The 22010-nt window shown below is 38.1% G+C and overlaps 1 protein-coding gene across 1 annotated transcript in view; it reads left to right on the plus strand.

Annotated features, from left to right (window-relative positions):
* Positions 1–7667: 7667 nt before the first annotated feature.
* Positions 7668–22010, plus strand: part of LOC139727560 (LHFPL tetraspan subfamily member 6 protein-like) — a 34263-nt gene continuing 19920 nt past the window's right edge. Inside the window, exon 1 of the mRNA XM_071638541.1 lies at positions 7668–7763. Within this exon, the coding sequence (XP_071494642.1) occupies positions 7699–7763 (65 nt within the window). The 5' untranslated portion in view covers positions 7668–7698. The remainder of the gene's footprint in view (positions 7764–22010) is intronic.

The raw sequence follows: 22010 nt of genomic DNA on the forward strand, positions 1-22010 counted from the left end.
CAAAATTGACTGATGACACGGCTTGTGATAAGACGATAAGATAAACTGTGCCAGCGAAGTTGATTGCCTGTCAAGATATACACTGATGTTGCCAACTTGAAGCGATAATCTTATGAATATTTTATCCCTTTGTCCACAGAAACCAAGAAGATTATAGGAGCTAGTGTCACTGGGAGTCAAGTCTAGCGAGACAAAATGGTTTTGTTTGCAGATCATTTTGAGAATTCTCTATAACGTTATCAGACTGTTCAAATTGGTTTATAGTCAGTGGGCAAATCAATCAATCAACAAGATTTAATTATGAATCAGTCAAAGCCCTTTTTTATAAATAATTCATATCTAAAAATAGTGACAATTTCTCTTTACAGAATTGCACTGAAAGGATGATAAAAAGGTGCTTAGAAGCAAAATATTATTTCAGTGGGATAATCCTACCACTCTGAGTACCAGAAGGGAAACTGGGTCCTATCTTTTTATTTATTTTTTATTTTGCTTTCTTCTTATACTTTAATGGGGTTTTTTTCCCCTGAGGTTACACATTAAAGGGATGGTACAGTTTCAGTTGAGATGTGGCTTGAGGTTTCCAATGTTTTTTGGATGATTTTTTTTTTTTAATATTGAGAAACCTATCATGAAATATGAAATAGCATTGCCTTGTTTTACTTTGTTTTTGGATATCTCAGCCATTTCAAAACAAATTTTCATCAAATGTAGTTTGAATTCTTCTTAGAATTGTATGCTCTTCAGCATTTCATGAAGTGGTTTCTAAAGTATCTTGCAATACATTAAAAGCTGAATTCTCACTTCAACCAACACTATACCATCTCTTTAACAATGTGATACATCTATATGTAGGTTCACTTTGTTGTTCTTTACTAATTTTCAGAAGTGATATACTGTGCCCAATCTTTAAATGAGATTGTTACCAGTATTTGACTTGGAATAAAACTTACGAAGATGGGCAGGAAGCAGGGTGGGGTGGGGAAGTAAACCTCCAAAATTAGAATTGGAAGTGACAGCAAGCTGTCTCACCAAGGCAATCTGGAAAATTGGCCGGACCAATCTTTCATTCCCCCTCCCATTATAGGCTTACCACCTCGATTTGCTATCTAATTCCGAATGTTGACTCGCAGCACACCGAGTAGGATTAGGTGGAGGTTACGTCAAGAGCGGCGTGTTTGTAGATATGTGTCAATTTGCTCTTTCCCCCCATGTAGCGCTGCCCGTCCACTTTGTCCCCCTGCACCCGCTTTACTTGTGCGAAGGAGAGATGTCCGCTGTTGGGCGACAGATGTCAATATCATGTAGACAGACATGAGTATTCGTGTTTTCGCCAAGGAGAATACGAAGGCCTATTTTCATCTGGGATGAGAGGTAACATGACCCTGGGCCAGCAAATCCGGTTACCATGGAGACGGTTGCGCTGGGATGAAAATGGGAAAACATTCTAAAGGGGTTCTGACACATCCCTGCAGCTTATATCGAAAGTCAACGTAGGGCTCTTCTGTTGTATAGTTTGCTTTTAGGGGAAGGGATTCTTTTTTTGATAATCTTTCAAATGCAAAGTTAGCATAGACTGCCATGAGATGAAATTTTACACCACAGAAATGATAGCCTTTGCTGAAAACTGTGAAGCAAAAGTAACATACTGTTGAGAAATTTGGTGATATTGGCAACAAGTTAGAAGTTAGTGATGTGGTACCAGTATTTAAAGTAATATTATTTGGGAAATAATAAGCTGTGTGGTTTGTTGATTCCCCTCAGATTTTTTTTTAATATGATTAAGAATTTTTTTATTAAAGAGCAAACTTTGTAATGTGCTTCCAAATATTTAGTATTTCTGACATTTTGTAGCAACCCAGTTCATCTTACTCTTGACAATTTAATAACTAATACACATATTGAAAAATAGCATACAAAATATATTCCTTAGTGTCAACTTCAATTATAGTATACTTCCGTACAAATGAGGCGCAAGCCATCAATTACCGTTACATAATGATGCTTTGTGAGATGCTTAAGTGTACTCCTGAATTCTCAATTTTTGTTTTGTTTTGTCTTGTTTTCAAATAGAATATAATGTAATTACAGACTTGCAGGGGCACACATGATAATTGCATTCAGTCAGAATACACCAGGCAAGTCTGTGTTCTGAACAATATGCATTAAACAGCAGGCAGTGTACAGGAATCTAATTTGAGTTTCAGCATTTGACAAGTGGCAACACTATGCCCGGCCCTCCTTAAACTGAACTGTGTATGTAGTATACATTTAAATGTCCTAGCCTCATTTCAGACTTATATATATTTTTTCAGTGTCCATGTGTCACGATGGACTTGGAAAGCAAATCTGTGTATGATTAGGCATAGTTACCAATAGATAACATACTTGTTTTTATAAAAGGCAGGGTCTGAAATCATTTTAAGTTTTTTTTTTTTTCCCCACAGGTCCAGTCTCACACTCTCGTAATTTGTTATTCCAATAGAATAGTTGAGTAAGAACTCATGTATTTTACCAGATATTTTGAATTTCACATGGTTTCTATGTCTTGCCTTGTTTATAAAGTCACATTTATGATTGTTCTCCCTACATTATGTTTTCTGCACAAGGTTTTCTATGAATTGCAGAAATCCCTGTAACTTTTGCCTTGCGGCACAAGTTTTTGGTATTCACTTACTCTGCATACTGGGTTATAGATCTCTATACTGACATTGTCACAAAGCACTTCAGAAAGCTTATTACAGGTGAAGCATTTATTGGAGAATGTTAAAGTTGCATCCTGCAACAAATATATTTCTCACTCATCGATTAATGCATAATCTGGCAAGTAACTCACACCATGGTCTACAACGAATGCTCACACAAATACACATATAGTTGAGAAAATAAAAATGTTAGGTACCCTAGCAGAGCAAATAATGACCCATGTTTTTTAATGCTGTATCAGCAGTCCCTTTATTTTAGGCCTACTGTTTATTTAAAAGGTGTATAAATTGCTTGTTTTCCTTTCAGTTCAATCTTCAGGCCATGTATGGTTTTATAGGGTTTTTGTTTGTTTGTTTGTTTTTTTACTTCGGATGGGCATAGAGCATTCGAGCGTATATAATGGTTACCCAATTCCAATTTTATGAAGCGAAATTGCATTTTATTTGCCTCATGGCAAATCTTACTTTTTCCTCGTGGTGGATTTTACTTGCCTCAGGCTAGGACTCGGAGGCAGCAGCTATGACTTTGTGGGCATCTAGAGTTTTTGGCTGGCAGCTTGGAAAGATTGTGATCTTTCTTTCGGTTATCACATCAATGGGTTCACGCTCAACCCTAACTGGCCCTGTGCGCTCTACTATACCTCGGCTGGCTCGGCAGGGGCAGTGAAGTGTTCTCGTATGCCCCACCGAATATAGGTCGATAGATGCTGTCCCTTTCTTTGTGTGACTTCCAGTTTCATCCCGCCTTGTGGAAATCATCGATCGGCATGGAAATGAGATTGGGAGACGCAGACCCTCTCCTCCCAGCTACCAGGGCCAGACTCCGGTTGTGTGAGTGGCAGGGTAGGCGTTAGTCTCTGAAATGCAGACCTGCATTCAAGTCACATCACCAGAAGGAATTTGACATTTGTTGGCATTATTCATTATTCAAAGACAGGGATTTTATTTTTTACTAGCACCATGTGTCTCTAGTTGAGTTTGTTACTCTTGTTCATTTGTTTGTTGTATGCCAAGACACAAAACCCTTTCTTGCCCAGAACCAAATTCTATCTTTATAGATCGCTGAAATGAAAAATTTTGGAAGCTCTGATGACCAGCTGATATTTTGAGAATGAAACAGGTTTGGGAATTGTATCTACAATTCTATGTAGATTTTGGTCTCAAAGGAAGGCTTCACAAATTACCATGCATTGTGGATCAAAAAGATGGATGATCTATCTAGTCTAAGTTTTATTGAAGTAACTCATGTTGGCATCTTTATTTGATGCACATATTCTTTAATCTTGGTGCATCTAACTTTTGAACTCAGAGATACCCATCCTATAAATGTAGCTACTCAGTGCTGAGGATGTGCACTAATGTACATTTTCCATTATCTTTCTAGAATTACAGTCAATAGTATGATGCTGTAGGATGTTGCATTTGCCCAGCATTCTGCATTTCATTTGTAAAATCTTTCAGTGCATTGAAACAAAATTCAGTTAATAACCATTTTTATTCCTTTCTGAGGTAAATATTGAGCCTCCAAAGTGAGAAGTTCTTTAATATTTCTAGTGTTTCACTGCCAGTAATAAATGACATCCTAATTGCTACATGATAGGAGGATAAACTTCGTTTAAACTTGAGAACATAAAGTCCTGTGATTTTTACATAAAAGATAGAAAGGGGTCTGTAAGTACAGACTATGGCTTAAACCTTATTGGTGTCGAGATTTGGCGATGAATATGACCATATGACACGTCTCATAAAGAGTGTGTCACAATTAACACCAACCCCACAGTCTTTAGGCCCAGATTTCAAAAAAATGGAAAAAAATGGCTGCTAACATGGATGCTATGGAAGATAATCTTTATGCATAAAATGAGGGAATTGTATGGGAAAAGTCTGCTCTCTGTTCAAAAGGTTATGTTTTAATAGATTACCATGACATCTATAGGTAAATATATAAAACGTACAATTACCTCATCCTGTGTGTTTCTTTTCAGTGTCTGTGTTTGTTTGTTCGTTTGTTTGTTTGTTTGTTTGGGGTGTTGTTTTGGTGGGGGGGGGGGTACATGAAAGGAAACAACTAACTTTTCCCTGTTAGCTGTAAAATAGGAATTTAAAGAGGGCTTATTTGTGATATGTTCTGAAACATCACTTTAAAGCACTTAATACTGTAGAGCATGTACTAAAGTTTGGATGAGGTCGAGAAGTTTGCACAGGATTTAATGTCAGAGAATAAACAAAAAATCAAAATGAAATTGAAAACTAGACTGGCAATGATGTAGATTCTTAAAGACTGACTCACAGAAATCTAACATAACATACAGAGCAAATATCTCTAACCAAGGAAGTACTCCTTGCTCTAACTTAAAAAAATATCCATTGGTATCCTGCATTAGTTATTAGCAGTGAAGTAGTTCCCAGTTGCTTTTTACAAGAAGTGTGAATTTGTCTATATTTACAATCAGGTGTCTCACTCATTATTACATTGTAATTGATTAGAAGTCTTATCATTTGTCAAATATGCTTTCAGTGATAATTTACATTTTTAGGTGTGTTGCAAGCTGAATCACACTTATATTATTTCTGTAATTTGCCCCATGTGTGGCTAGATATGGAGAATACCGCACTGATGATTTTGAGGTCTGAGCTATTTCTCTTCCGTGCCAGCAAGACAAGGCGCGATGTTTGCTCACACAACTCACAATGTTTGTGAGAAAACACTCGGGAGTTTGACTTCTCCCCAGTTTGCCGTGCAGGGTTAGGAGAATGTCACTCGTCTTATATTTCCACTCCAGGAGCGTTTGGCTCCTCTTCAACTGATGTTCTCCTGTTGCAGTATTTACAATAAGCTTTATAAAAGAAGTTTATGGTGGAGAAACTAGGCTCTATAATCATCCTCCTCACCCTATTCCTATCGTCTCTTCTGTGACTATTACCATTCTCATCTTCTGTGTCTGATGCCTTATCACCAAATTACTTTCAAGTGTTGTGATCAGCTTCGTTGTTACCATGTAATAAAATGTTGACTGCTTTTCTACTGTCTTTACTGAACATTTTCATAATCATCATCACCATCATTATCATGATTATCATCGTCATCACCATCATCATGACCATCATCATCACCTTCATCATCACTATCATAATCATTGTCAGCACCATCATCATCACCATTAACCATCATCATCATCACCATCATCACTACCATCACCATCACCATCACCATCACCATCACCATCACCATCACCATCACCATCACCATCACCATCACCACACCATCACATTCATCATCACTATCATCATCATCATCATTGTCATCATCATCGTCATCGTCATCATGACCCTCATTATCTCACTATATAGTTATTCGTCTTTTTTTTTACCGATACCACTTCCATTATTAACATCATCATCATCATTATTGATTTCATAATCATCCTCTTCAATACAGCATTTGTGTGATTTTTCATGAATCTCTCAAGCATTTTATCTAAATTTCTCTTCATTATTTTCATCACTCATCACCATCACTAAAATCACCACACCCTCCTCCTCCTTATCATGCAGTCATGGTACTACAGTTAACATTACCATCAATCTTGAATGTCAGTCATCATCACCTGCTATTCAGAGCTCAGTCTCCCATATTGCCTCCATATCTTTTATCAATTTCACCGCCACTGTGATACCACTTATGTTCTCTATAATCAGTATCATCTTCATCACTTCTGTCATCCTTTGTTATTGTTGGCACCCTCATATTTGATAATCAAAATCTTTAAATACCGTCAAATGTATAGTTTGTTGTTTTTTCGGTCTCATTTTTTTATGACTGAAGGAATAACATTTACAAATTCAGTCAGAAAGCAATTTGTCGTTCCCTTTGTAGTGCTTATCTTTTCGTAGGGGGTTCCGCATTCTTATTTTCACTTATTTGTCATTGTTACCAATAACAGCTTGGTAGTAATAAATTTTCCATTGTCACCGTGCATTCATGCGACTGCACCACTATCACCAGGGCGTGACAGATGACTAGTCAATCTCCCCAGCGTGCCTTTCAGTAAATGTCATCTCTGTTCTCTCCGTAATCATTGAACCTGACATCTTTCTGAACTTGGCAATTATTGGTTCTACTGTTCCAGTGGACACATTCGGTATATTGTGTGTGTGTGTCTGTGTGTGTATGTGGTGTAGTGATTTTCATTAAGTGTGTCCCTGCTCATACTCATTCAGTTGATGAGCTGTGTTTACCAACCAGCCACTACCACCCTTTCCAAATCCACAGCTTAATCAACGAGTAATCACCGGAGTTGATGTGTAATTTGTTGGTTTGAGGTGTGCGGCTACCGATGTAAGTTCCAATTGGGACAGTATGCATCCGTGAGCCAGAGGGTGAAGTCATTTCAGGAGGAGTGGCAAGTGCCACAGGTTCATATTGTGTCCATTTGTAGTTATCTGTAGCCACCAGGACCCGACAACCAGTGGAGAAGGTGCACATTAATGCTAAAGGAGATCGTCTGTTGATACCAGGGACGGTTTTAGTTCGGTGTCCAAATTTGGTGGTCTTGAAGGTGAGGAGGTACATTGAACATTGTTGGTGGTATGCTGTTGATTGGATCTTGTACAGTGTAGCTTGTTGCCTCCTATTCATCCGAATATTCTTCTGCCACCACATAATAATGCAGGCATGTTTGTTTGAAGGCTGAATTCAGATGTTTTCTCCGAACACTGGGAGACACCTTTGGGGATTAGTGGTCTGACAGATGGATTTTGACAACCGTTCTCGTTTGCGCGCAGGACAGGAATAAGCACCCTTTGATCCATTGAACTTGATGCAAACTGGTCTGTCCCCCGAGACTCGCACATTGCATTATGTGACAAACCTTGATGGACCCAAATACAAGGCCCCCAAGCAGGAGCCTAGTTTTGTCTTGTGATCAAGCCCCACACTGAACGTTTTCTGACTGCTATCACTGCGGATATTTTACACCGTTTGTCTATCAGCATGTACACCACCCGCTACACGTACAACAGCATCGGGCGAGGGCCGGGGTATCCGATATCAATGCGGTGAGTTGTTTGCTGAACAAACATATCGCTAGTCTTTAGATATTGTTAACAATCCCCCTGCCGTGGTACAATGGTTACATTTACTCCTGTTTGGATTGAAACAGATGCCGGGATATTTGGAGATGGAGATATTAGAGCGTCTTGTTACTAAAAGTAGATAATTCTTCCTTCTTCCAAATCTTTGAGAGAATAAGGTTAGTGTCATCTAATCCAGTCATTATTACTTCAAAAAAAAAGTCTTAATGTTATGATGATGATGATGATGAAATGGCATTTATCTAGCTCTATTTATCTGTACAAACATTCAAAGGCGTTTTGATGTCTATTAAACAAATTTGAATCTATATGGCATTTTAGATGCAGAACATTCATATGTGTGTGTGTCTGTGTGTCTGTGTGTGTGTGTGTGTGTGTGTGTGTGTGTGTGTGTGTGTGTGACAGTAAGAGGGCTTTTTCAAAATATGAATCACTGGAATAAGATTATAATTACTATTGTACAACCTTGATGTACTTGAAGGCAGCTCTCACACTTGATGCCTGACAAGAAGGGAAAATTGAACTCATTTATGTTGAAATATCCATGAATAGTAAAGGACAAATCATGCAGTTCCTTGTCAAAATAAGAATAATGTAGCTACTGTAGAAGAAGCAGCACATATTTTATCATCAAAATGATACATTCACAACAACAACAGCAACAAAATCTGATATGTGTCAAAAAGTATTTTTGCAAATGTAATTTTGATATTAAAGGTTGACAATTCAGTGTTTTTGTTGAGGTAAGGGGCAGAAGAGAAATCATACAATTTTGCTAATGATCTCTAGTGGGATTCACATTGATGCAAATTGGTGGGAAACGATTCTCGAGATTTGTATATTGATCCAAATCTTATGATTTTTTGCCAGTGTGGACATAAAAAAACTCACTAAATAGCACAATCAGCATTGCAATCCAACTCCCGAGAAATCTTGCAAATATGTCAGAATTATCATGATAATTTTAGAAATAGTGCAATAATTTACACTGCTGCAAGTGTGTGAACGAGGGAGGAAATAATCTTGAGACTTTTTTTTTTTGGTATCCCAACAGTCAAAACACACATCACAAGAGCGCATGAACACAAGGGCGATGGTCACCATTTTGGTTGAATTCGGGAATGTGCAATTTGATTGACAAACTAGTGTGATTGGTGATTAGTGGGATATTTCTGTCCATCTGTAGGGGCACAAAAAGTCTTGGTATTTGGATCCTTATCAATGTCCTGCGACGAAGGGTGCGTTTATCAACTCTTTTTCTAGGCAGAAACAGGTTTTCCAAATGGCTCTCAGGGAATTTTTACGAGATTATAAACGCAAAGCTGTTTTGATTATGGGGTTCGGAAAGCCTTTTTGAAAGCTGCAAATTTTTGCTTTCAGAAACAGGTTTCCGAATAGGTTTCCAGAAACCTGTTTCTAGAAGCCCTTTGAAGCAAGATAAACGCAAAGCTGTTTTGAAACGGCTTTGTACTGCGGTTACAGTATATGACCCCTTTGCAGCTGTGAAATGACAAGGCCAGTTTCGGTGTTCGCGATGAGTTGATAAACGCAACTATTTTGGAAGCCGTTTCTAAAGGGCTTTGGAAACAGCTTTCGAAAGGGTTTTGGAAACGGCTTTTGAAAGCCGTTTCAAACAGGGGAAAGATGGTAAACGCAGCCTATGTCCATGTGAATGACACTAATATTGTCTCACTCTGCCTGTGTAGGAAGAGAAAATATTTATGGTGCTATGAACACTCTTGCCCTGTGGGCCATGGAAACTAAAACGCCCTGTGTAGGACAAGTAATATCAATAGGTACTTGCCTGCTCAAAAAAAAAAAAGAAGAGATCTTTGCCAGAATCTCCAGTTGGACAAGTTGGTAAAAGATCTTTTTAAATACCGGGTACCCTAGTACAATGTATTTTAATTACACTGCCAACAGTCACAAGCAAACTGGAATTAGGAAAATATAGTAAGGCCTACCTACATCTTATACCACAATATGTATCACTCAATTCAATTCTGTGTTAAAGGGATCGTACAGTTCTGGTTGAGACCTAATTTCAGGTTTCTAACATTTTTAGGTGAGATAATGAGAAATCTCATATGAAATATGAAAGAGCATGCAATTTTATGAGGAATTCAATGTTTATTTGATAAAAATTGCTTTTGAAATGGCCGAGATATCCAAAAAAGAATGATTCTAGTAAAGTGTGGGACCCACACTTTGTAACGATCGCTTTGTTTTACTTTGTTTTTGGATGTTTCAGTTTTTCCAAACCCGATTTTCATCAAATAAACTTTGAATTCCTCTTAAAACGGTAGGCTCTGTACTATATCATAAGTGTTTTCTTGGTATCTTGCAAAAATTTAAAAGCCTAATTCTCATCTCAACCAAAACTGTACTATCCCTTTAAACACTGCTGGAATAAACCTCCATAGAACAACAACAAAAGCTGATGGCATTTACTTCCAACGAACACTGACATGCATCTAACCAGTCCTTTACATGGCTGTCAGAAAATGCTTGTGCGTGTACGTAACAAAAGATTGCATCCCCCGGCAGGCGCGACATGTACGTATTAATTAAGCCTCGGCTGATACTTCCAGGGGAGACGCTTGATGACATAATTTACCTCACCCCCACGTGGCGGTAACTCAAGGTCAAATTCACTGGGGCGAGTGGAAGCCGACATTCAATACTCAAGCCAGGGAGGCCATGGTTGCACTTGTGTAGAGTGTGTTACATAATGACGTAGGCAGGCTAAACTTCGGGTATCTGTGGGCCGCGGCGTCACATTGGCTGTAACATGAGGTTGTAAGAACGAAGGAGGTTGCGAATGTCGGGTGAGGTCCAAGTTGGGTTGAGGCGAGCGCCTGTGTTTGGAGTCAGGAGAATTCAGATGAGTCTACTATAGATGTATTCCACTATCGTGAGGAATGGGTATCAATGGGGCTGTATATATATCAATTGGCAAGAGATGCTGACGAATTTTTGACCCATTTTGATGTCACAGACATGCTGTACAGCATCCCAAGTTGATGTCATAATGGTGTGTTTACACATTGTCAGTTTAGAACCAATGGGGCACCAGCACCTTGCCATAATTGTGTGGATCGAGTTAATACCTTTCTGCTCTCAACTGGCAATGTATAATGCCACATAATGTGAAGGAATATCATTCCTCAAAATAGCCAGTTTGTCAATCTGTAAATTGATAGGCCTACATATTGAATTTCATGATTAAGTATAGATTGTTTTTCTACCAACTTTGTGTACTATGTGTCATAGTTCAAACTTCAATTTTATTGTCATGTTTTGTCTGCTGAGAAATTTGTCACTATTACTAATATGATTTTTAAGACTTGATGAGATTCATTCTTTTGTGAAGATTAAGATGATCTCGGATGTCAATAAGCTGTTTATAATAGATTATGTAAGGAATCAAACATCTGGTGTCGAGCAAATTACATTTGAACATATCTTTCATTTCATCATTGGCACAATTTTTGCGACCATGAATAAACATGTTTTCCCATTACATTTGATCACAGTTATGAGGTTGAAACATCATTTCTTTTCCTGTCTAGCAAACAAACTGCAAATATCCAACCCAAGGACTTCTTATAAAATTAGGACTGCCATTCTGTGTAATTTATAACAAACATTCTATATAAATGCACAGGATACATACACTGTATATTCACTATCCATCTATCTTTAACCCCACCCACTTGTACTGCCCCCCCCCCCCCCCCCCCCATTCTCTCGCTGTCTCTGTAATGCCTCTTCCTACTCTGGAAGAAAATGTCACAAGATTTTATTGTCATAGCATCTGCAACTACATGTAGTTCTTTGGGAAGATGTTCATAAACATTGAGGAGGGGGGATGTTCCTATATAGCAGTGGAAGGAAGCGCCTTAATGTAGACCGTGGTTTGTTTGTTTTTTCCATACGGAAATGTACCACCAACAGTTGTTGCTCAGGGATGATGAAAAAGTCCATATTCTAGGGCAATTTGAAGCGCCATTAGGCCGTAAAAAGGGGGACATCATCAGCCAAAATGGTCAGTGCTTATCCACTGACCTTCACATTTGAAAAGAAACGAAGACACAATAATGTTCGCGTGTAATTACCCACCTTAACTTGAATTGGGCTCGTTTAGGTCTCTGCAGTGGAGGGTGGAAGAAACAAGGGGAGCTTAATCACAGTAACTTGCAGAATCTGGCTAATTTTTCATACGCTGTTAACAAGGTCATGACATTTTCAAAACAAATTTTCATGATAATAATGCTTCAGAATTTTATTTTTTCTCTTGAAATTCATGTGTGGGTAATAACAATGATGTGACTCCCTGGAAGATCAGTGCTGGATTATATGAGCCTGCTTTAGTTTTGGTTAAACATGCTGCAATGTTTAATTGCATGAAATATATCAAACAAATGGCAAGAAGCGGTGACCCAGTTGACTTTCATATCAGATGAAAAGTGTATCATTGGAATCCATGGCAGTTGAGATGAGAAAGTTTATACAGATAAGATGGACTGTTTATATTCTTCTAGAGATTTCAAGTGATTCAATTTTGTTTGTTTGCTTGATTTAATGTGATTTGATTTATTTCCACATTCAATCAAATACAAATCAAATACAAATTTCAAGACTCAAAGACAAAGAAAAACAAGTGCAGTGATTTCAAATGATAACATAAAATGATAACATAACATCAAATATTCATGCAAATCAAGATGTCAAAACATTTTTCTTTGTATCAGAAAAGTCGGTTGATAATACGATGAAGCCCATCTTCACATACCGTTATCTACAATGTTTGAGGTATCACTTAAAGTTCCCTCAATATCTTGACAGTGTTATACTCCTGAGGATAAATTGAAGTATCGCATGAATGATGCAAAAAGAAAAGAGAAAAAAATCTTGAAATTTTTGTGATCAATTTAGCATCACCATCTCATTGACTACTTTTAAATTACTGCTGGCAAGCTGTGAGTACATTATAAAATGGTAGTGGGCTTTTGGGCAGGTGATAATAATGATAGAATAATAACAGTTACATTAACAATTATTAAAATGCTTAGAATGATAATAACAATGATAATGATATTAATCTCAAGAATAAATGTTTAAATATTAGCAATTTTTTTCTTGAAAATATTGTCTGTTTTCCAGAGTGACACTTTAGCTTTAAAATGTTTCCCTTAGTTCAGATAAGGGTCCTTCCTGAGCATGGCTCCTTGGGAGCATGTTGAGCAAGACAACATTGGCAAGTCTTCCCTCAACTCTCGTGACCATGGATGTATTCGCACCTGTCCCTGAGGATGCTGATTTGAATCTGACAGCAAACGAGCCCGATTCCACCCTCTCCTCATTACCCTGGGACGCCCCGCGGATCACGTCCTCCAATGTTCGGTCATCGGCCATTTTGCCCCCGCGAGTTGACAGGGATTAAGTGCAGCAGATGTTTCTGGGTGTCTGCATCGTCGCGGACGTGTCACGTGGCCGTGTTTTCTCTCTCTCTCTTTTTTTTTTCTTTCCCATGCCCCCGACGAGATGGGTTCTTTTCATTGATGTGCGAAGAGACGTGTGGCGAAAATCATTTGTTGAGTTCGTGAGTGCGCAACCTGATCGGGGGATGTCGTGATGAAAACTGGGAAGGGGGGGGGGGGGGATGAGGGGAGGGATGGGAAGGGGGTGATGGCGTGAATGAATTGCTGATGAATTCATTGTTGAGAGAGACATGGTCTCAAATAGCAGCGTTAATATCCACCAGACGCTCGGGTGCTAACTAAAAATAGGCCGACCCATTAGAGATGAGGAGAGCGCTTTATGTTCCTCCTCAGTCGCACAAAATCGATGAGAGTGGGTTTCTCCTCAAATAGGCATGGAATATGCTCACATATAATATATTCTCCTTTGCTAACTGTCACTCTCTCATTACAATTTAACATGCTGTTGCTTTTAAAGGACAAGTTCACCTTCATAGACATGTGGGTTGAGTGAATGCAGCAATATCATTAGAACACATCAGTGAGAATTTGAGGAAAATCCGACAATCCGTTCAAAAGTTATGAATTTTAAAGTTTCTGCTCCGTCATGGCTGGATGAGAAGACTACTATAGCTTGTGATGTCACATGAGTACAACGGTATAAAGAAAGTATAAAGAAGATTCACCTTATTTTCACTTTTCTCGCATAACAAAAGAACACTCGACTTCTCTCTTTCAGAAGGCAAGGGGAATAATATCATCCTTAACATACATCAGTAACAAGTCCAAGAAATGTGCACACTATTCAAAAAGTAAGATTTTGTGAAATTCTCTTTTTATTTTCATTATATATCATTATACGCATGTGACATCACACACTGTAGTATTCTTCTCATCCAGCAGTAATTGCGCAGATACTTTAAAAATTCATAACTTTTGAACGGATTTTCCTCAAACTTTCACTGATGTGTTCTACTAATATTGTTGCATTCACTCAATCCACATGTACATGAAGGTGAACTTGTCCTTTAAGAAAAGGAAATTCCCATGGCTATAAAAGTAAAGATTATATACAGTATGTATGTAGTGTATATATATATATATATATATATATATATATATATATATATATATATATATGTATATATATATATGATATACAATGCATGATTTGCAGATTGTTGTATTTCAAGAACGTGTTAGTGTACCTATGAAATTATGAACTACTGTAGAAATGTTCTCTCCTGCATAAATGGAAATATATAGGAGAGTGTGTCCAAAATTTGCACAGATGATGGATGCATGTGGGAAAGATGAATAACAGCATTTGCATTTTTTTTTTTGGGGGGGGGGGAGGGGAACACTGGCTCATTGCTGGTTCATGTTACTCACATTTTGTGGAAAAGATGGGCATAAATGTTGAATTTTGACATTTGAAGGTAGAAAATTGACTGCAGTGCTTGCTGAACATAGGGAGAAACTATCAAAACTTTCAAAGGATTAATTCAATCAATAGATGAATAAATCTCTGAGAAAAAAAAAAAGAATGAATAGAAGGCTCATTTCGATTAAAAAGAATTCGTGGATCTTTAACTTTCATCAGTATCTGTTCCGCCTGAGAGTCAAGCTCCGATTCTAGAAAATTCAACTTGCTAACTTGTCTTCTATAATCATGTCACTTGAAAATTAAGACTAATCTATCCAGATGTTATAATTGCACTGGCGGCAGATGAAATGTTGTGATGGTTTTACCAGGATGAATCTATCAGAAAAAACATTTTTATAATTTCTTAATGAGCATCAGAAGACAAAAAGAAGTTTACCAAAAAATTGTCATTTTGATGGGGTGAGAGAAATGCGATCTTTAACTTTCTATGTTCCCAATTTAAGATTCAGTTTGGAATTTAGAGATCAGAGAGGTTTTTAGAAATTCTGCACTACTGAAGCAAGCAATCATATTTGAAAAACAATGAGAGACATGAATGAAATAAGCAGAAATAAGTTTCTTTCTCTTGTTTCTCTGTATATTCTCAAACATAGTAACATAGTGGGGAAACTGAAGGGGGAACATGGGAATTTTCCGTCAACTCAAAGTTTAAATGACATAGGAAGTAAGCCGCAAAGGTGATAAAATGAACAGAATATCTTTATTTCCTTTTTTGATTGAAGTATTTAAGAATTCATAAGATAAATTCAAGAACCAAATATTATTTCAAATTTTCTTAATTTGGAATAACATTTCAAATTTCTACCATCTTTGTTACCATTGCTTCTTCTCTTATGTCTTTTGGATATGGATTTGACAGAAGATTCTTCATTTTCCTCCATTACTTTTTGCCTTTCTTTATATTTGGAGGGTTTCAGAGACATAGAGATCATAGGTTGATTTTTGTAAATTAATTTGCATTTCTTATTGTGTTGAATCTGTCTTTTGTTTCATTGTTATGTGGAAGAGTACATACGCTTAAATAACAACCTGTCCATTTTTGCAATTTTTGCTTTTGTGCCTTGGAAGAGAAAAACGAATGTGTTCACTCATGTGTAAAGTTTCCCATTTTATTGACCCACAAGAATGAAAGCCAATTAAATTAGCTTTAATATGGTATATAAAACATTAATAATAGCTAAATAGTCTATGAGAAAGATGAAGTTGGAAAAGTGTTTACTTTCTTCTTTTTTTTAATCTTTGCTGAGTGTACGTATATCCATTGCACACTTGAGAGATCAAATTGCATTTATGCAAAGGAAGTAAATGCCTCTACCAAATGCATTAGGTAACGTATATAAAAACCAATGGTCACATCTACACAGAGTAAAGCAGCGTGAGGGCAGAAAAAGAGGTCTGGGATTGGAAACAAAGACTATAGTGCTTCCATTATGAGGTGTCACAGTGGAGTCTGTACCTCTAAAGACTACAGCCGATGCCTCATCCAGATACACCTTATTGTCTTTAGAATCTTGTCTCTCCGAGATTGCGGTCTGGCGGCATTTGCCTGCACTCTGCTCTCTGCAAAAAACAGATTTCATGCAATGGGAGTTGAAAAAAAAAAACCCTCGCTTGGACGGTTGCACAATGTACAAGGAGGATACGTGTTTATGCTCTATGCGTGAGTGCGCGGTGCATTGACGCAAGATAATCCGTGAATAGGATTTTAAGGAGGATTGGCTTGGCTCTCTCTTCCTCTCTCTCTACCTCTTCCTCCATCTCCTCACCCCCTTCTCTTTCTATCTTTCTTTTTCTTGTTTTTTTCTCCCTCTCCTGTAATCTGTCTCTCTTTCATTTGTAATGTGCTTTTTTTTTCTCATGCTAGAATTTGAGGCATTGTTGTTTCCACCATTTTCTTTCTCACAAGCTGTATTTATTGTGTTTTGAAATCTGTGGCAACAAAATTAGGCTTTTCCACCTTTGGAAGTATACTGTGGATTCATTTGATTTAACTCTATGGGAATTTAAAGATATCATATGAGACAATAAGAAGAGCTGATTAGGAAGAAAGTGCAAAACCCATGTTCTGATTTTGTCTAAACTTTAGGGTAAGTTCTCTTGAGATGTGTGCAGTACATAATATTGTAGATATGCTGTTGTATTGTCAAGGGTGTGTGTGAAAGCTGTACTTTCCTCCGCTGTGTTGGGTGCGCACAATTGAATTACAGAGCTTGAATTGGATGCAGAGGTGAGTATGAATTTCTTCAATCAGAGCTTGTTAAGCCGAGTTGGAATGGATTCGACTTCGCTAAATCTAAATTAGCTGCGACGACTTTCCCATCTGGCTTCCAGCGTGAGGTTATGAATGTTATCATTACACGGAGATTGATTGTCATTTCATATCTCCGATTGCACTTCTGTTTCTGAATTTCATCTAATTGGTGATGAATATGCATGGTATCTGCCAGAAGTGTTTTACTGAAAGTTGTCATCAGTAGTGACACAAGTGTATGTGTATAAAAAAAACTAAATGAGAAACTTGATGGAAAAATTGGGTGTTGGCACCCCTCTTTCAGGAGAGCATCAACATAGAGGGGAAAAAGAAACTGGGTGATTCTGCACAAGTGAAAACTTTTGCATGCTTCGTTTCTTGCACTCCTCAAATATCAGTAAAAATTTCTCTTTTTGTATGATTTGTGGAAAAGATTATTTCTGCCCATGATTTCATACTCCCTCAAGTATTCGCATGATGTTACTTTATAGCTAGGTCAGTAGGTTTGAAAAGAAAAAAAACCCCAGAAAATTTCCATACTGTGATATAGTTTTAGCATGTAATACCTCATATTTTGCAAAAGCAGTTCAAGATGAAATGCACAAGTCTAATTTTCAATTTTGAACCATTGAGTCTTTGGATAATTTCTCTGCTCAAAATCATAAAAAGATACAAAAATCAGTCAATTTGAGAGGGAAACAATAAATTCATTATTCTAGACTGTGTTGCCAAGTTGAAATATAGTTATGGATTTGGCGATTTGGAAGTTTCATATAATTCTGCATCAACAACAAATGCACCCAATAATGGTATATATGCCAACCATATGGTCAAATAAAAGAAATTCTTATTCTGCTTTATGAAACAGTAACAATGAAATGCAAAAGTTATGCTAGAAACAAAACAAAAATACACAGAATCAAAGTACATAAATGTTGTTTCTGGGACTGGATGTATATAGGTAATAGTGTTGCAGTGTGTGACATATAGCTAAATTCAAAAGGCAAGCATATCCGACAAGCGTTTTTCTGTCACAGCGAGTGTAAAAATGTTACAAGGGGTGAAATACACTCCTTGAAAAGTCGTATGAAGCTCCTGCCTGGAAGAATGCGTTGATAACCTAATGGCACACTCGTTATACCCCGAGCGTGAAGGCCATAGATTGAGAGCGAACTATGTAGTTTTATTTTAGCACAATAATATGACTGAATGCCAACTTTTGTATCACTTGGCAGGTGAAAGGTTGCGGTAAAAATGGGTCAAAACGAAATGCTTTCAACTCTTCGTAAAGAATTCAAACCATTGTTGAATGCTAAGTGAGACAGTTTGTGTTTTGACCACTTGCTATAGCAGTTCTTCAGCATGTTTGCATGAGTAGATGGAAGCATAGTGATACAACTTGCATCGACATTGGTACTGGTTAGACTATTGCTTGCCCTGTTTGCGTAATGCACATTTCTGCATGAAGAGCGGTTGAGGAGCATGTTGCAAGTTCATCCAAGGGGGTGGATTCATCACATCTGATGCTGTGTACATGCTGGATGCATTTTCATTCTGCCGTTGCGACTGCCTGTATTACTTCAGCGTTCAGCTCCTTTAGCAGACATGCTAGATCAAATGCTTTCAGTGCTGTCTACCTATGGAAAATTGGACTTGTCATGTTGCAGTTTACTCTGGTATGAGAATGGTTAGACTGCACTTGTATTGAATTTCCAAATAAATGGGTCAACTAGTTTTGTCAGTTGGACGTCACAGGTGCTCATGCCGGTCTCTGAGGATAAAGGTCTTAATGCAGATAGATTTTAGCATATTGTCTTGCCCGCATGCAGAACAGTTCCCCGTCCCATGCGCTTATTATCCTGGCGCAGTATGAGAATTGCGTAGGGATAAAGTGAAGTCTCCCTCATTTGCAAAGGGCCCGCATCTTTTCGCAGCGATGATTCTCAAGACATGGTGCTCAATTTGTGCACATTTCGTCGACTACGTCTTCAGGGCGCTTTCCTTTCCTGAAGAGCAGTGAAGACTTATGACTCCAAAACCTCTTCCGCACATGCCGGGGATGATATGAATCTCTCTAGCGGGCTTTGAACCCATGACCTTCCAGTTTAAAGGTGGCATCTGCCCTTACAGACCATGTCTTGATTGGTATTCCTTTGCCCACCCTGTCAAATATCAAGTGGATTGAGGTGTATCGCATATCCAGACAAGCTGTCTCTGCCTGTGGGGGATTTGGAAGTATTTTGGCCGATGCCAAGTGCTGTTGATTGCATCTTGACCTTATCAAATAAAAACTCTCAGACTTCGTTCATTTAGGGAATTAAACTCCTTGCATCAGCTCCCTTGATGCTGTTGGGCATTATTCCATCCAAGATGAGATCATACAGAGCAACCAGTGCTTGTGGTTTAAAGCTTGTATTACTTTAGTTTTGATATACGACAGAGAATGATACTATAGCACTTAAAGGGATCGTATAGTTTAGGTTGGGACCCAGTTTCAGGTTTCTAACATTTTTTGGTGAGATAATGAGAAACCTTTTATGAAATATGAAAGAGCATGTAATTCTATTAGGAATTCAACGTTTATTCGATGAAAATTGGTTTTGAAATGGCTGAGATATCAACCAAAAAAAAAAGCGATTCTAATAAGGTGTAGGACCTACGCTTTATTATGATAGTTTTGTTTTACTTTGTGTTAGGATGTTTCAGTCATTCCAACCCCGATTTTCATCAAATAAACTTTGAATTCCTCTTAAAATGGTATGCTCTGTGCTATATCATAAGTGTTTTCTTGCTATCTCGCAAAAAGTTAAAAGCCCAATTCTCATCTCAACCAATACTGTCCCATCCCTTTAAGCTTCGCTAGAAAGAGAATTTGGTGTGGACTGGTCACTATCTTGTTTGTGTACCTTGAAATATATACTTTAAAAAAATCACATGTTTATGAAGAGCTTTGTGATGTGAGATGTTATTGTATGTCAAGCATAGATCAAATTATATTTTTTCTTTACAATGACATCATCAAGGCAACATTTTTTATGTTTCGTTGATGTGAATATCAAAGTACAGAGAGAATCTTTGCACTTTTTTTTTCATTTCCCATAATTGTATTGGGGTTTTTAAAGCTGAGAAAAAAAGAATGTGATCTAATAGCTATCACAAAGATAAAAACAACAAAAATGGAGTGTCAGCTCTAAGATCTGTATTTATCTACGACTGACGATAAGTCTGGTTCTGCTATGAGATACACTGTAATTAATACACTTCAACACTTCGTGAGTTTACTGAACAAAAAATGCAGCTCTTATGCTATTTATTTTTCCAACAAGACTTCAAAAAAAAAAAAAATATTTTTACAATACTTTCCCACAAAAAAAAAAACCTATTACAATTGCGTTCGTATTTACACCAAAGAAATTATAGAAACGTTCAGGAGCAATCCAATGAGATAATATAATATGCTAATAAATCCTTTCCTCATGTAAACACATCCTAGACTAATCTTATAAACACATCCTAGACCCGGGTTGAATAAAATACCTGTGGTTCAATACTTTACTGTGCGCACGTGTGGTTTCAATGTATACTGTCCGACGGGAAGGGGGGGGGGGGTGTGAACTAGTCTGTGCGGTAATGCAGAAGTTGCCTGGATAATCGCGATGTCGAGGATGTCGTCCGGCTGGCGGGAATTGTCGTCGTGTCGACCGAGATGCCACCGCTTGCACCGGAGGACTACCAAGGTACGGGAATTCTGTCCGGGTAGCGGGAATTGCCCTCACGCTAACCGAGATGCCGTTGAGCTAATGGTGATGCCGTCAATATGATGCCGTTGAGTTACCTGACGGTGATTCCGCCGAGCGTATTTGCTATGCCGTCGAGATAACGATGGTTCCTTCGAGCCCAGCTCGTCGGTGTCGATGTCTGATTTGGTGTTCAGACCCTGAAGTAATGGTGAGGAGGAGACTTCAGCTGTTGTCAGTGCCTGCAGCATGTCTTGCGCGTGCCCTGCCCTAATGCGTGGGGCTGCTGTGCCATGACTCTCCTGCCTGAAATGCAGCGCTGCGTTGTAGGCCGATCAGCTACCTCTCTACTCCTATCACCAGTGAGTTAGAAGAGCATGTCTTGCTCTGACAGATGTTCAGATCCCACTGATTTTTCCCTCCAAATTTACTTTCCTTGTCGCCTCTAATATAACTCCACCCTCTACTGAGCTTAAACTGGTTCCAACTAGCTTTCCCCTTTTTATTACATGTCCCTTTTCTTTCCAACTAATTCCTCCTTTTGGCTTTAAACCTATCTATCCCAACTATCTCCCCCTAACTAAATAGGCCTACCTATTCTCTCCTACCAACTCTCCCTTTCTACATTAGCCATTCTACCCTGACTCCACTGAGCCTCCCTCTTTCTTCCACACTGTCCTTTCTCCCTAACCACTTCTCTCCACCTGGCTTGCCCGATTCTAACTTTCTATGCTGTTTACGCCTGCTGTCCCCATTTCCCACCTGATGGTTTGCCTGAACAAAGGAATCTCACACATTCCACACTCGCACTCTCAGTCACATCGTGACATGGAGCACGATGGACAACAGCATATCCAACTGTCATTTATGAACTGTATAGTTTGGTTAAAGGGACTGTACAGTACTGGTTGAGGTGAGGATTCAGCTTGTAACATTTTGCGAGATATTTAGAAACCACTCTATGAAATGTGAAAGAGCATACAATTCTAAGGGAATCAAAAGTTCATTTGATGAAAATCGGTTTTGAAATGACTGAGATATCTAAAAACAAGGTAAAACAAAGAGATCCTAATAAAAGTCGTGGCTTGTCACATTTTATTAGGATCGCTTTTTTGGATAATAGCCATTTCAAGGCCAATATTCGTCAAATAAACATTGAATCCTTCTTGAAATTACATGCTCTTTCATATTTTATAAGAAGTTTCTCATTATCTCACAAAAAATGTTATAAACCTGAATCCTCACCTCAACCAGTACTGCACAGTCCCTTTAAGGGATGTAGGTTGTGATTTT

The sequence above is a fragment of the Diadema antillarum genome, unplaced genomic scaffold, assembly GCF_040938485.1.
Source record: "Diadema antillarum isolate AM-2024a unplaced genomic scaffold, OU_Dant_1.0 seq00000136_RagTag, whole genome shotgun sequence".
NCBI classification, from domain to species: Eukaryota; Metazoa; Echinodermata; class Echinoidea; order Diadematoida; family Diadematidae; genus Diadema; species Diadema antillarum.